This window comes from Pseudoliparis swirei, chromosome 1 (genome assembly GCF_029220125.1).
Source record: "Pseudoliparis swirei isolate HS2019 ecotype Mariana Trench chromosome 1, NWPU_hadal_v1, whole genome shotgun sequence".
Lineage (NCBI taxonomy): Eukaryota > Metazoa > Chordata > Actinopteri > Perciformes > Liparidae > Pseudoliparis > Pseudoliparis swirei.
The window spans coordinates 12605259-12621025 of NC_079388.1; the positions used below are offsets into that span (position 1 = coordinate 12605259).

The 15767-nt window shown below is 43.8% G+C and overlaps 2 protein-coding genes across 3 annotated transcripts in view; both read right to left on the reverse strand.

The window, feature by feature from the left end:
• Positions 1-9267: 9267 nt before the first annotated feature.
• On the reverse strand, positions 9268-10631 carry hoxa1a (homeobox A1a). The gene is made up of 2 exons (XM_056415034.1): positions 10019-10631; positions 9268-9635 (listed from the first exon to the last, which is right to left on the reverse strand). Exons 1-2 carry the CDS (start codon positions 10623-10625, stop codon positions 9268-9270), a joined length of 975 nt encoding a protein of 324 aa, XP_056271009.1. The 5' UTR covers positions 10626-10631.
• A 3665-nt stretch (positions 10632-14296) lies between these two features.
• The window catches only part of LOC130193914 (homeobox protein Hox-A2a), a 35630-nt gene continuing 34159 nt past the window's right edge, over positions 14297-15767 (reverse strand). For both annotated transcript variants that reach the window (XM_056414851.1, XM_056414783.1), the window contains one exon: positions 14297-15363. In XM_056414851.1, coding sequence (XP_056270826.1) covers positions 14639-15363 — 725 coding nt within the window. In that variant the 3' untranslated portion in view covers positions 14297-14638. The remainder of the gene's footprint in view (positions 15364-15767) is intronic.

The window sequence follows — 15767 nt, forward strand, 5'->3', positions numbered from 1 at the left end:
CTCGCCGGCTCTTGTCTATTTCCAGGGGAGGCGCAGTTCTTCTCGAACGAGACTGTCGTGAGTATGTTCCTTAGTTTCCTGGCGCGTTCACATTGTTAATTAAGAGTATAGCTATCACCAGGATAGGTTTACTTACAAGCTTTGACTATAGCTTGCTCGCTAGCCAGACAGAGACGAGATCTGAGATGAAAACGTTGATGGAGGACGGAGATATGAACTCTCTGGAGGACGGCCATGCAGACTCAAGGCCAGGGAGGGCAGCTGGCAACTGATGACCATTTATAATGCCACTCCAGTAGAGAGCAGATTGGTACTTTTGACAGCTGCCGCTCAAAAGGAACTTGGGACCGTTGGGGCTGAGCCAGAACTCGGCCCTGCGAGAACATGAAATCGCCGAGCCGTAACAGGAAATTGCTACGACAGGAACGGGTGTCATCACTGTCTACGAGCAACCAGGAATAAGCTTGCCGTCTGCTGGCGGTCAAGCCGTGCCTCCTGCCTGTACCGTGTGGTAGGGGCGTGGTTCCAGACTCATCTCCTTCTGGCTCCTTGATTAGACCAACCTCACCTGCTCAAGCAACCAAGCTGCCTTCAATTAACTAATCACCCTGCTGTTTATCTACCCCAGTTCCTCATCCAATCATTGCCAGATCGTTGTCTCAGCTGACCTGGTATACAGTGGCTGCTCCTGGCTGCTCTTATGGCGAAGATTCAACCGAATTGCATTTGCCTTACCTCTGACCCTGTCTTTCTTATTCTCGCAGTCATCCGTCCTCCCGGTTCCCCTGTCTGCCTGCTGTTCCCTGCCTGGACTCCCCCCCCCGTCTGGATTTCCCTCCAATTCCCCCGACTGCTCCTCCGTAGCTGTTTCCCCTTTCTTGTCTTTGGTCTGCGTTTAGGTCCGCCACCACATATCGTTAGTGCTGGAGCCCAAACTTGTATAGGCCGGACGGTCGACCGGAAACAAGGAGTGGGGTTCGGCCAGACCACAGCACATTATTACCGACCTCAATGCCCTTTTTGGCAAGACCTGCCACGTGCACCAATCAAGCACTAGGATTGGCCAGACCTTCATGCCGATACGGTTGTTTCGGTTGACTCATGGGCAATCCTGACCCGATCTACTCGAGGTCAATGCCCAACCTTGACCAATCGTCTGCCTCAACCAGCTATAGGGCGGGTTTTTCCAAGAAGAACATTGGGATTCATAATAACGCATTGCGCACTGACACTTTCAACCTTGAAAAATGTAGCGCATAGCAGATCCACTCTATCATTTCTTACCTTTCACAGTAAAAGCCATATGACGTATCATCTTCACAGATGTGTATTTCACATTTAAATTGTGTTGATTCACCACGTGCCTGGTGTGTAAAGCACAGTTTTATGATTATGATAGCTTTTCTATTATCAGGCTGTGCAGTTACCTCTGAAAAGAATCATAGTTTACGTTGGACTCTGTTTAATTGCTGCTCTGTCAATGTCTCAACTCTAACTGTATGTTACAATTGTTTACATAACTATACACTTACAGTATCTCTCACATTTAACTCAGTTTCAATTTATTTTGATAAACTTACTGTTGAGAGTGTTGTGAGATTCAAATCTAGACTTCTCTTTGCCTAAAGGCGAAAGGCAGTCTATCAATGCATAGTTTCACTCTGCCTCTGAGACTCCCACAGTGAGATGCACTCCAGGCGTGTACAAACGAGACGCTTAGAATTACACAAAGCCTAACATCTGTCACTGAAACATCTGTCATTCTTTACAATAACACGTTGCTGTATTAGGACTGTTTGTTTCACCATACAGCAATCCAGCTGTGTGCGTGTGTGTTTGTGTGTGCGTCTGTGTGTGTGTGGGTGTGTAATTTCTGGCAGCAAATCTTGACTTTCCTTCTGAAGCTTCAGTTTACGTGATGGCTTACATTATATATATTTTTTCAATTAGTGCTATTGAAATAAGAAATGCTCTGACAGAGCCATTAAACTACTGGCAGAAGGAGAAAGCGTGTCAAGTGCAACAATTTATAATCTAAATTGCTTGATGTTACCTGGTCTGCTAACTCTTGACAGCAGCCATCAAAGAGGTTGAGCGCTTCATTTTGTGTCAGTTAACGCACAAATTGCTCCTTAATCCCTCCCAGATTGTGTTCCTATGGTCTTCTGTCACAACGCGCGTGAGCACCATTGCTCTTCCTATGGGGCGGACTGACAGGTAGCTCAAAAGTAAAAGGGTGTCAGGTGAGCTCAAACGTCCCGACATTGCAGCACGTCGCTCCGAGCGGAGTCCAACGCTCACACTCTCTCCAAATTATCCCTGACATGGAGATGTTTAATCTGTGGTGTTGAAACCTCTCTTCTGCCCCGGAGCGCTGTGTGTTTGTGTGGGAGTAGTGGTTCTGTGTATCTTTCTGTGATATTTCTTGCAATTATCTCCTTGAGGCCATTTTAACTTGTGCTACTTTGCCTGTGTAGTTAATCGTGAGACCTAAACCCAAGGCTCGGGTCCTTGATATGAAAGGCTTGGCTCAGGATGTACTTGTTGATGAGCACTCGGCAAATGCTGTCAGGTGTGTTGCTGGCTATGCAGTTTTAGGGTTTGGAGATTATGTTTGAGCTTTATGTATTGATCTCAATTCTTTGTCTCAATAACTAGCACTACAATTCACTACTGTGAATAAAAAAACACAGTTAATGTATGCAGTACAGATCTAATGGTGTTTTCTCCTCTTTGCCTGACGAGGGACCGGTTACTTTCTAGATAGTCATGATCGTTAAGGCACTGAACACAGAACTGTATTATTACTATGACAAAGTTAGACAGTGAAAGCTATATAGAAAATGTTTTGTTTTATTTGCCCGAGATGGCAAAGTCTATTTTTATCATACTCAGTAATTTCATTTGTGACTTAATTATCTGTGTTTTACATGCACTGGGACAACAAGGTCACCTGAGTGGTTACCATTACATACTGTAGGTCAGTTTTAGGAAGCATGACACTAGTTTTATAACACTCTACAGTTACCGATCCCAGTATTGCTCAGTTACTTTGGACATATTTGGGGGGGAAGTTTTTTCTTTCTTACCAGGAGTTTGTTATAATTTCTTGCACAATGTGCCTCCTGTTCACTCAAAAGTTGTCCTTTTATTCAGTTATATTTCCTTTTGTTGTGTCTTCTTAGCTGCTAACCAACCTTTGACAGTTGTGCCTTCATTCTGTTGAGCTTTCAGGTGAGAAGACATCTCTGAATTGCTGCACATGGTCCGTCAGTGGGACGAAGCGAAGCTACGCCGTTTTCTAATTGTAGACTTGTTCAGTTCTAAAATGTGACATGTGGGTGTTGAGGAATTTGAGTTGGTAGAAGGCAGCTTTGATAAGGCTGTGCTGCATAATACAGGTAATCTTACCAAGCAATGCAACTGAATGTTTAACTGTTGAGCAATTAGAAATGTAATTTAATTAAGTTTGATATACAGTAGGCCAATTCTTAGAAAATACAAAATGATAGAAAACAATTCAGACCTCTATCGTTATCTATAAAAGAGAACGGGGAGTGTGTTTTTTTAATTTTTATATTCACATATATATAATGGCATCATGCCTTAAGAATATCTCCAAACGAGCCCATGGAGATAAAACACAGGTCAAACATAATAGTATTTCCCTTTTGAACAGTTAAAATATTGAGTTTGAACTGTTTTGGCTTTTGAGTCAAAAATATATTGCGTCCCCGATCCAGGTCTGTCTTTATTCTAGCTATTCTGACCTATACTCTTCAGTCAGGATGTTCCTGTCTGATGGGTGTGTGTGGACACTGGAAAGAGAGAGAGAGAGAGATAAAAACATGGGATGAACAGCCCGTCAGTCAGGTTTTGATACTCACATTAGTCACGTAAGAAACAAAGGATTCTGGGAAGCGACGATCGCAAGCACAAAGAACATCCAGACTCCACTCAGAGTCACCCGATCTCTTCTCTGTGTGTGTGTGTCTGTGTGTGTGACTAGGTAAGTGTGTATATATGTGTGTGTTTGTGTGGTTGGGGGCTTTCTTTAGAGGGTGAGGGCGCCTCATTGGCTGCCATGCCGGGGTCAAGCTGAGGTTAGGACATGTGTGATGGATGGACCTCTGTCTCTAGACCACTGCCCTTCTGCCAGTCCTCTCTCCTCATCGGGGCCTCAGACCTTTTAAAGCGTCCTGGCTGTGCTCTGTTCACTTTGAGTCACTCCATTCGTAGGACTGCTTCGACAGACAAAAGGAGCGTAAAGAACACTGCAGACAAGTCTTTGAGGTGAGTTCTGCTGTGGACGTGCAGCGCTCCAGTCAACCTCTAACCTACCACCTCAACTGTGCCTTTCCTCACTCTAAAAACCACAATACTGCTCTACTGTTTCATCACATACACATAAATCTGACCACATGATGTCATCTCTCCTCTTTTTCACCGTCTTCTCTTCCTCCATCATACTGTCAATCCCTCTATCGGCTCTGTCCCTTTATCGTCACCTGGAGACTCACATCTGTCGATGGAGGAATTCATTTTGGCTGCCAATCACAACAAGGGAGTGGTCAATGAGTGCAGATGTGCCAATACCCCGGCTACCCTGATGAGTGACTTCTGTCTGTCCACTTCTGTCTCTCTGGGCTTCCAGCACTTTGTTTTCGCTGTTGTGTGATCACAAATAGACAAAGAAAGTGTCTGTCTCACTTTCTGGTTTGAGTTTTATACCGTGCCCAGCTGTGGGCCAAGTATAGCTGATTATAAACAAACCACTAAGGTATATGTCTAAAAGCACAATCTGATTAGAGGCCAACCCACTAAATATGTGCGTTTACATCACTGTACCTTCATTTATATAATACTTTAGGACACCTATGATTTCTCTATTACAATACAACCTCAAAGGATTTAAAGGCAATGTCAAATGTATCGTAATGACAACATCTTCTGAATTTACCTTTGCCTGTAAATGTGTTGTTTCCGTCTAAATCTTTCTTGTGAATTCTCTCTGAACTGTCTTTTACGCACAAACACACACACACACACACACACACAATTAAACCTCTATGAAAATTAAAGAAATGTAATCAACAAGGTTAGGCAGAAGTAGTTTGACAATCCAGGGATGATGAAATCTTTCTTATTCTTCTCTTCCTCTTTGTGTGTGTGTGTGTGTGTGTGTGTATACGCGTGTGTGCATGTTAGCATGCGTGCACGTGCAAACTCATCCCTGACCTTCACCTGCACTTAATAACCTCAGATATCTTGTGACTCCATTTGTGTGAAAGTGTGTGTTGATAAATATCTGGGCACTGTCAAGTGGCCGACTATGAATCTTGTTACTCTGCTTCCTTCTCCTGTCTCACAAATGATCTTTCTGTGGTGCTGCTGGAGAAAAAGAAACAATCACACGCTTCTTGTCCTTCAACTGCATCAATTCAGTCTTATGAAAAACATCAAATCAACTGTTTCTCATGCAGCGGCACAAAGGAAACTTTATCTTCAACCAATTTCCAGCACTCTTTGAAAGGTTTCTTTTTCCCCTTCAGGTTGTGAGCCCAAAGAGGGCTGACATGAAATGCTTTCTCACATCCTTCAAAAGTGACAAATAACGACTACGATTATTTGGATGATTCATTATTTTTTTTGTAAATTAGCCCATACAAAAATACAATGAATAGAGAAACGAGTTAATACAAGAGAATATATACAAATCTGAGTAAAAATGTATTTCTAAATATATTTGGGGAATTACATTTCCTTATAGTTATACTTCAATTCTTGCAAAAAATGAAAATAACCTTTCAAAATATTTACTTCAGGTCACATTTGCTCAAATATATGTAATAAATCAATTGTAAACTATATTGCAACAATATTTTTGTCCAGAATATAATTGTCATATTTACAAGTTCATATTTTAAAGAAACAAGGTTTCTAAATTATGCTTTGCCGAGGCTTTTTCTCTTGTGAGGTTATCCAAAATTATATGTGTTGTACATAAAATATACTTTTTTTTTTTAGATAACATCTTCAATTGCTTTGAATATTTTAACAACCTCTGTAGAATATATTACACGATTTCAGAATAGTTGTGTATTTCCAAATACACCATTTTGCGAATTAATATTTAGATGTATATATTTTAAATAGAGATTAACTTTTTGACTCCATGTCAAATATCTCTCTTTTTTCGTTGTTATAATTATTTTTAAAGGCTTACTTATTTCACCAAAATTCAAAACAAAATTATTTTCTGTCATATGTTGTATCCCAATCATTTCCTTGGCTCATGGCGCATGCATGTTTTAGGTCAATCAAGGACGCGCAACATAAATCTCTGTATTGTTTCGGCGTCTTTTCCTTAAGTCCAAAGTGTTAAACGTCCATTCGTCCGTCACACACCCTTAATGGTTTTCGTCAAACATCTGTCACCATGCCTGTGTTTATCCGAGGCTCTAATAACCATCAGCTTTGCGCTGGGCGAGATTGTGGCAATGGGACCATGGAAGACGTCCGAAGAGATCTTCTTTTCTGAGGTCATTTCTTGCATTCAGCAGCGAGTCCGAGGGTGTGTTGGTCAAACACGCCCTCGGAGCTGGACTGTGACTGCGTTGTTTGCCTAGTGTGGTCTGGTAACTGTTGTCGGTGGGTGGTGCTGCGACAACAAACTCAAAGTGTGACCGGGGACTGACCCCGTTTCTTTTCAGGGTCAGCTGCGGTTTCAATCCACTCTGTGGGGATCCCGCATCGGGCACAGGGTCCTGGAGGGAGAAACAAACTTCCCAAAATTGCAGTCCGGGAACAACCAAAAGTCTTTTGGGGAGATATTGGTGGGCCTCCAGAAATGCATGCTTGAATTTGACTATTTATTTGTATCTAAAAATGCACCAAAAAATAGAAACAACTATTTAAAATATGCGAGAATAAATTACCGTGTGTTGTCATGTTACTCTGTACTTCCACATCTCTTGTTTAAATTTAAATTATCCCACACAAACAGGTATAAATACTCAAAGAATAAAGGGATATTTGTATTTGCAACCACATGTTTAGATTTAGTGGAATTACTCTGAAAACGTGAAATGTCGTTTGGCTGCTGTTTACAATGAAAAGGTAAAACAATCTAATCAATAAAGTCGCTGTGATGCATTAATATGGAGATAATGAGGAAATAAACATTTTTCAAATAGTTTTTCCAAATAGTTTCTGGCTTTACTTTAATAACTCGCTAAAGTATTAAAAACTGAGGGACTTTAATATCAGCATTGAAATGTATTCCTTTGTTGAAAAAAAAAGTGTGACAATAAAAAAAAAATTTAAACAACTTCTCAATATCCTTATACTAATTTTAAGATTGTTAAATACCTACTTTCCCATTATAAGTATTAATTTTAGAATGTTTAAAAAGTTAACATTTAGAAATATAGATATATTGCATCAACAATTAATGAAAGTGTAGACTTATTGTTCAAATAATACTTGTTTGTGTAGCACATATAATTCAGGCCCCTTGAGTTACCGAAATAATCCTCTCACAACAAAATGAGGGAGTTTGAAGTTACCAAACTAACCTTGTCACTATAGTTTCATAGAGCAACTAAGTCCTGTTTGTATGAAAAACACCTTGACACAACCCATTAACAACACATATGAACATAAAACAATGGGAGATTATTAAAACAAAGGTTGATGGACGTGCAGCCTGAATTTAAGGAATTAAAACAGAGAAATGAAGAATCAGGAAACATTTCTTTTGGAAACTGGACAGAGGAGGTCGGCTATCTTAAAAAAGTAAATAAAAAATAAAGCTAAACTAAACGTTCTGATTAAATGCAGTTTAGACACGTGTGTTTTTTTTAAACAATGAATATTAATTTAAAAAAATGTTTTTCATTCAAACTCTTAAAAGGAGCAGATTAACAAATCAGGCGTAAATATAACGGATACTGAAATAATTGAAAAGGCTAATCTGTGTAGCTGACTGTGCGACATGGAGTGCTGCAAGTTTTCACTGTCCATCTTGTCATCAGGTGTGGAAGATGACACCTCCGTGTGACTTGGGGAACGGAGGAGTTAGCGCTGACAGGGCCAGTGGGGCCCCATCCTTGTCAATAGCCTAACCTCTATGTTTTAATCGATAGAGTTTCTTTTTTGTCCCCTCAATAAGCCAAGAGCTCGATAAGGTTGTCATCACAAATGACGCTGACATCCGCGCTCTCATCTCCTGCGCGGATAAACATGCCTTTATTATGCCAATAACTCGTTACCCCGGGGACGGCGGCGCGCGCGGCCGCATACATTGAGAGAATCTGTGGTGCCAAAAGAGACACATGCAGCTTCTCAAACGAGGGGGAAATGGACAGTGATTTCTTTCCATGTCCGAGGAGCTAGAATAAAGGTCTTATTTGCGTATATATATTTTTAAATTCCTATGTCTCCCATCAGCAATGACACAAAGGGATAGTTGTTTCGAGGAAAACGCACTTTAATACACATGATTGACCCGTAAACGTCTCTCTGGACAGAACATATTGTGCTCCACTGGAATAAATATACAACAGATAAAAGCCTGGAACATACATGGCCTTACATGACCAGTTCCCCAACTGATACAACTCAGCGCCCCGCTAGTAAAACATGAAAGCATTACGCATCATGCGAATCTCACACAATAGACATCCAAACAGCCGCGACACACAAACACACAGGCACTAAACACAGAGGTGATAGTGATTAAGGAGATACTGCAGTGCACTCTATTACGATTAATAAACTATAGGTCATCTCTTTGATTGTGTGATGCCTATATTGAGCACATCCAGTGGAATCCCCCACACCTTTGGGACATTTGAGGTATTTGTTTGTGTGTGCATGTTGTGAATTAACACTGCATGCATGGCACATTCAGCCTCACTGGTCAGGAGCAGGTGTGAGGAAGGAGCAGGATATCTTTTGTACCATATAGTCGTGGTGCAACGCCGATTTAACGTCAACATTTCAAAAGAAAGTGGACACATTTAAACCATCACCATAAATTTGTTTGGACAACAATGTCGCCATTCTTCCGTAAACAAAACACAATATAAAACAAATGTATAACACAGAAATGGTCCAAATTGTCCAAAGTTTCACATAGTGCATTAATTCATCCTACATATCCATTTGTCATCAACCAGGACTCTGGCTTTCATACACTGCATGGCTCGAGCTTTGGTAGACACAGGCCGCCATGACCCGAAGAGGAAAGGGGCCAATTGGTTCTTAGTTGGAAGAGTAAGGATCAGACACCGTGGAGGATGTTGGGGACGGAGTAGAGGGGGCTGAAATGGACTTCTCTGATGCTCCATCCTCTATTTTCTCTTGACTGCTCTCTCTCGGATCTGAGGTTGGCGCTTTGGCCGACAGCAGACCTTCTTTCTCTCTCTTCTTCTGCTTCATCCTCCGGTTCTGGAACCAGATTTTCACTTGAGTCTCATTCAGCTGCAGCGCAGCTGCGATCTCAACGCGCCGCGCACGTGTCAGGTACTTGTTGAAGTGGAACTCCTTTTCCAGCTCCGTCAGCTGCTTGGTGGTGAAGTTGGTTCGCACCGTGTTCAGCTGACCCCCATAACCGTACTCCCCAGACCTACCTGCAGACAAAGAAACACATCACCGTGAACTTGGAGACAAACAAGTGACCCATATGTTCTCATGATCACAACATGTAGTCATTAGACTAACTGTTAGTGTCTCCATATGCTGTAATAACGCAGCATGTGTGGAACTTTATTGTCCAATAAGAAGTATTTCCATCCCTCTGTCTTCTCCCACAAGATAACATGATTATAATCGAGGCTCAATCGCAACAAGTGTCAATAAAGTATCCACATGTAACTCCACAACATGTGCTGGTTTCCCAGTGTGTCCAAATATCTACCAACATTTTCTGACCACTTACATTTTAAGAGTTTGGATAACTTAAGCCAGTGTGTTCGACGAACACATTGGTGCCACTGCACACAATGGCACGCACCTGTTTTTGGAGGGTTCCTCTTGACTTTCATCCAGTCGAAGGTCTGTGCAGAAGATGCGCCCTCAGACAGAGGTGAACAGCAAGCGTCCAGGTGAGCTGCCTGCAGTGGTGACAGCGAGTTGGAGCACCGAGGAAAAGGGGCTGCTTGCTCGTGCCCGCCGCCGTAGGCAGCGTGGGCATACTGCAGCTGACCCAAGGGGGCGGCACTGTAACCTTGGCGATGCTGAGCGACCATGGAGGAGGAAATGTTACCCGAGTACATTAGTGGGCTGCACTGGGGGAATCCCGCGGTGGAGTCTACTTCCTGGTTGAGCGCGTAATGGTTATACGTAGCACAGAAACTTTGGGGTCCAAAGCTGGAGCTGCAGGCCGGATGGGCCCCATAGGCGAGACCCAGAGTGTTCGCATTAGACTGGTATGACCCCGGCTGATGAGGGACGCCGTCAGGTGAAGCCCTGCTCCCCATGAAGCGATCATCAGTCCCGCAATTGTTGACAGTGACTGCACAGGACTGGAAAGTTGTAATCCCGTGGTCCGAGTGGAAAGCCCTGACAGAGCATGAGCCACCTTCACCGCTCATCACCGAGTAGTCTAAGAAGCTGCTCATTGTAGCATTGTTCTACTGGGACCGAGGGACTGTCCGCTCTACAGACACCCTCTGATCTATTCCTCTCTCTCTCGCTCTCTCTCTCCTCTTACCCCAAGTGACCGTGCCAACCTTTACCTTTTCTGTGTCCATATCAGAGGAGGGAGGGGGCGCACGGGCCGATATCAATGAACGGGTGCTGTCACGTGGGCCCGGGTCAGCCAGTAAGGTACTTGTCCTTATCCCTTTAGCCGGTGACAGATTGGTGTTTGAGTGGCTATTTAAATTCCAGGCGCTCGTCGATCAAGGTGACGCGCGTCGCCACTAATGTATTGGCCGTGCAAACAATGAGCAGGGAGGCAGACGGCGGTGGACAGCTCCCGGGTCGCATGAAGAGCGGCGAACGGGCAAACACGTCCTCTTCTAACCCCCCGCGGCACGCGCTCCCGTCCGGGGAAAGATTAACGCTTCACCCTCGGCAACCCCTCCACGAGGACGACCTAGCACTCTGACCCCAGGTAGCTTACGGTATTTTTGGAATAGAGAGGGGAACAGTTGTCTGTGCGTGTTGGTGCGCGCACGCGGTTGTGCGCATGTCCTTATTGCGTGCCTGTACGCGCCCGCGCGTAACAACCGTGAAGTCATATGTATAATTGTGTCATTCTCTCCCGGATGGATGGATGGCTCAGTGTGTGTGCGTGCACGTGTGTGTCTGTGCGTGTGCGGGGCGTGTGTTCGTGTGTGTGTGTGTTTGTGTGTGCGTGTGTGTGTGCGCGCGTGTGTGCCACTGCCACGGGATATGTGCCATCAGTGTCCCATTCCAATGCAAAGTGTTTCACGCTTCAACACCATGAGGGATTTGCTCAGCAAATATGTTCACAGTGTGACAGTGAGGGTTTCTCTCCTGGCATACAAAAAGTACTCGAGTTTAGTCAAAGAGAGTGTTCTAATAACTGTGTTCCCCATCAAGGTCGCATTAGAAATGTTTGGCATCTTTTCAGTACTTGCTGGGAGGTCACAGGTGATGTAACGACAAGGAAATCTATTAAACATTAAGATGATTTAGTATTAATGTTTTCTCTCCCGGGGTCATAGGGTCTGCCATCTACTCTCATTTCACTCCCACATGTATTCATTAAGTGATCACATGATCTGATAATGTGAGGCCCGAGCTAATGCACACATATACAGCCCGAGGTGCGACTGTGGGCTGATTATCCTGTTAAGTTCATCAAATAAAGCTGTTGCTTTATTGCTTGGAATTAATGGCGAATAGCTGCCCTGAAAAAAAGGAGAGAGAGAGAGAGAGAGAGAGAGAGAGAGAGAGAGAGAGAGAGAGAGAGAGAGAGAGAGAGAGAGAGAGAGAGAGAGAGAGAGAGAGAGAGAGAGAGAGAGAGAGCTGCAGTGTGTCGATAGCAGAGTGCTGAGGCAACCTCTCACTGAGGAAGGAAAAGAAAGAGGAGGGGAGAAATAAGGAGGAAAGGAGGAGGGGAGGGGGATCACACGGATGGGTGAGCGCCCCCAACGGTCGTCTGTGGTTAAACACCCAATATGTTTTCCACATGTGTTCAGACAGACAGAAGAACATTTTAGGCTGAACTGACTAGTCCATGACAGTAAACCAATACATTTAGAAGCACCTCGACCTGCTGCAGTATTCAAATGGTGCTTGCACGTGATCCGTTGTAATAACCTGATAATAAAGTATAAGCTAAGTGATTCGGCAACATTGGGAGGGCACATTCTGCTCTTTACCTGCTAATAGTTATGTACTTCTATAAGTACCCAATTTGAAAATGTGTTTCTTGTATCGGAGTTGTAGTCTGGTGTGTCTGATTTAAATGAAAACAGCATACATAGAAATTACCTATACGTACTAAACGATTTTTAGCTGCTTCAAACTCATGGAACATTAAAGAAAGTGAGGAGGTGATGCAAACTTCCCACCAGTGAAAAACCCCCACAGCGCATTGGGGTCAGTATGAGCCCCTCCTCCCTCCTCTTGGTCTTCCCAGCTGCCTCTGCAACAGTATAGTGAGTGGGCGCAGGAGATCCTGCCTCGACTGCCTGCGGAAACTTCGCCAGGCCTCGGAGCTTTCTGGCTCTTTGTGTGAACACATGGGAGCAGAAAAGGCGCGCTGTCTTGGAATGATTTGGTTATGCTGGCCCCGCCGCTAGTCACTGGTTGCTGGAGTGCAGGAGTGTAGAGTATCTGCCACCCCCCTTCTTACTCCGATACCCCTCTTTAAACACACACACACACACACACACGCACGCACGCACGCACGCACGCACGCACGCACGCACACACAAACCAGCCTTCTGTTAAACCAGGCTTCTTATGGCTTCCAGGTTATTCAATAAACCGCTGCTGAACACTCAGTGTGTTCATATCACACGTGACATTCTGAATCGATCCGTACAGGCCGGCGTCGCAACCAGTGGTTGTTTTTGCTCTTGTTACACAGAACGCTGCGTTCAAGTGCACTGGAAAAACCCATTAAGTCAAGCTGTGTGCATGAGCTAATAACTGATTCCCATAAATCAGCTCAAGTGTAATACAATAGAGCAAGAGCATCCATAATCCCTATATTGAACTTCAGACTTCCCATTCTTACAGAACTCCAAACAATGTATTACAAAAAAATCCCCCTTAAAATGCACAAACTCTCATGATAAGAAAAAAAGACAGATATTGCTCAATGATCTCCACTCCGAAGCTTATATTTAGTAAATATGTTTTGATGAATATATATCACAGTCTAAAAGTCGTCTGTTTTGAGCTGGAGCTATATGAGGGAGCGAGTGCAGCCTCATAACCCGAGCAGCCTGCTCCTGCACGCGCGCTGCCGCTGTTCCCGAGCCACAGTCGTTTTTAAAGAAGCTATAAAAATGAATTATTGCCCAACGCACGCGGGGACTCAGTCCCTTTTCTAGCACAGGAATTGGGGAGTCCCGTATGAAAATGTAAGTGAGGTTTTATTTGTGCACATTACGCCACAATTGGTCTCCTTAATGTCCGTCTCATTCATGCCACGGAGTGATTTATGAGCTCCTGAAGGCAAACGTGGCTCGGGTATTCGCCTGCAACATGCACCCGATGTGAAGAGCCCTGTCATGTTACGATGCGTGTTTGCTTTTACTCTCCATAGTATGAACGTTTGAAGGTGGAAATAAAAATAATCTGCATTAGGGTTTCTGGATGTGGCAACTTCAAATATAATGCCAACATGTCTGTGTAAATCTAAGGGAAAACAAATTAATAATTGCAGCAAAACAAATGCTTCATTATGCATCAATCGATATAATGCTAATTAGCAGATATTTAAAAGTAATTTTACGTTTTAAAAAAAAGTTTTAGCACCAAAGTTTGAAATTAAAACCGTGTCGGCCTTAGCATTACTTTTATAAAAAGACCGACATATTAGGTTTCAGTGAACTATTTAAAACCAATGCATTATGTTGAAATTAAATTCTATTAAAATCCAATGTAAATGAGGTGTGTGCTTTCACAACTCAACGCGATCTAGAATATTTGTATTCATTACCAACCTGTTGTTGAATTTGCATACCGTCTCTATCTTTTCATGCCCTAGTTCTTTTATTTTGCATAATTTATACACAAATAGGTCAAGCTAAAATAGTACATCTGTAAATTGAATAAGAAATGACTCAAAACATCAGAAGAAAGGGATTGTAGCAAGTTAATTGTATTCTAACAAAAATATCCAAGACATTGGAAGCTATACAAAAATAAAATGACCAGGTTCCATAGGCCTAATATTGTGTAATTATTCACAAACACTCATAATTTCCATTCCGAGAGAACAATTTGTTATGTAAATTACAAGCCACGTGTGATTAGAGCTATTTCAGTGATTCAATTTCATCCTTACCTTATTAATCGTCATGTCAAATATCAATAGAATAAATGTGCCGAATATACAAATAACAGCAGAGTTAATAGCATCGAAACCTGATATTTATTGTCCCAAAGGAAGAAGAAAAAAGGAAGCATTTGTGATTGATTTCAGTTAATAGTTCAGATGCTGCAGGTCGATTGTAGTTAGGGACTCCGAGAAAAAATAGAAGCTGTCCGCAGAAATGTCCACGGAGCTGTCCAGAGACTCCGATAAACTCGGAGAGGCTGCATCGGAGAGCTGTAGGCAGGAATCCGAGGAGAAAGGTTGAAAATCGTGTATAGAAACATCCAGGGCCGGGGGACTGTCGCCATTGTCCAGGCCAGATGCCGAGCCTGGGCCCATTGTTGACATGCAGCTCAGAACAGTGGGTGACGGGTTGGGAAAATGTTTGAGATTTTTGTCATTGCTGTTCAGCGGCGCAGCAGCAAAGCTCATAGACTCGCTATTGTGGAGCTGCTGCGTGGAGCCGAGAGAGTTATTCTGAAAGGAGCAGGTATCTCTCTCCAGCAGGGCCCCGCTCCGCTCGTACAGGGGGCCCTCGTCGTCCTCGTCGCTGTGGATGCCGTCCTCTGGGCACGGCCCTTTGCCCTCCCCGTTGTGGTTCTCCTTGCTCTGGTTCTGCCTCTTGTGCTTCATGCGCCGGTTCTGGAACCACACTTTGACCTGCCTCTCCGTCAGGTCCAGCAGGGCCGCTATTTCCACTCTCCTCGGCCGGCACAGATACTTGTTGAAGTGGAACTCCTTCTCCAGCTCCAGCAGCTGTGTGTTGGTGTACGCTGTCCTCAGCCGGCGGGAGCCCCCTCCTCCCCCACCGCTCTCCACAATCTCAGGCGAGCCTGGAAAATAAACATCACGGGTAGCACGGGATTAAAAAACGCAGGACACCAGAGTTACATAAACCCGCTGCTCCTGAATCTAACATTAAGGCTATCACAAACCACCAGAGAGTGGCTCACTATACGCGCTGCAGCAAAATGGCCGCTGGAGCGAGTGACCCAAGCGTATAGCTCGTACTCGATTTATCCTAAAAATCATTAGGGCAGAGAGATACTCATCAGATTGTTTTACACACAAAATAACGTCTAGCGTGAGCGTGAAGCAAACACGGTGCACTAAAAGCAGTGAGGTCCACGCTGGTGTGGGATACTAATGAATGCTCCAGCTGCCCTCCTCGGCTACGGCACTCCATCACTCTTCATTACTGTCACACATCAAAACTCTCCTACGGCTAGGGGAATAA

What these genes read in the sequence shown, in the direction of transcription:
- hoxa1a (XM_056415034.1), bottom strand. Translation starts at nt 10,625, where the DNA reads ATGAGCAGCTTCTTAGACTACTCGGTGATGAGCGGTGAAGGTGGCTCA. An exon ending in GAGGAACCCTCCAAAAACAG is followed by an intron (nt 9,636 to 10,018) that starts GTGCGTGCCATT and finishes CTTTGTCTGCAG; the next exon opens with GTAGGTCTGGGGAGTACGGT.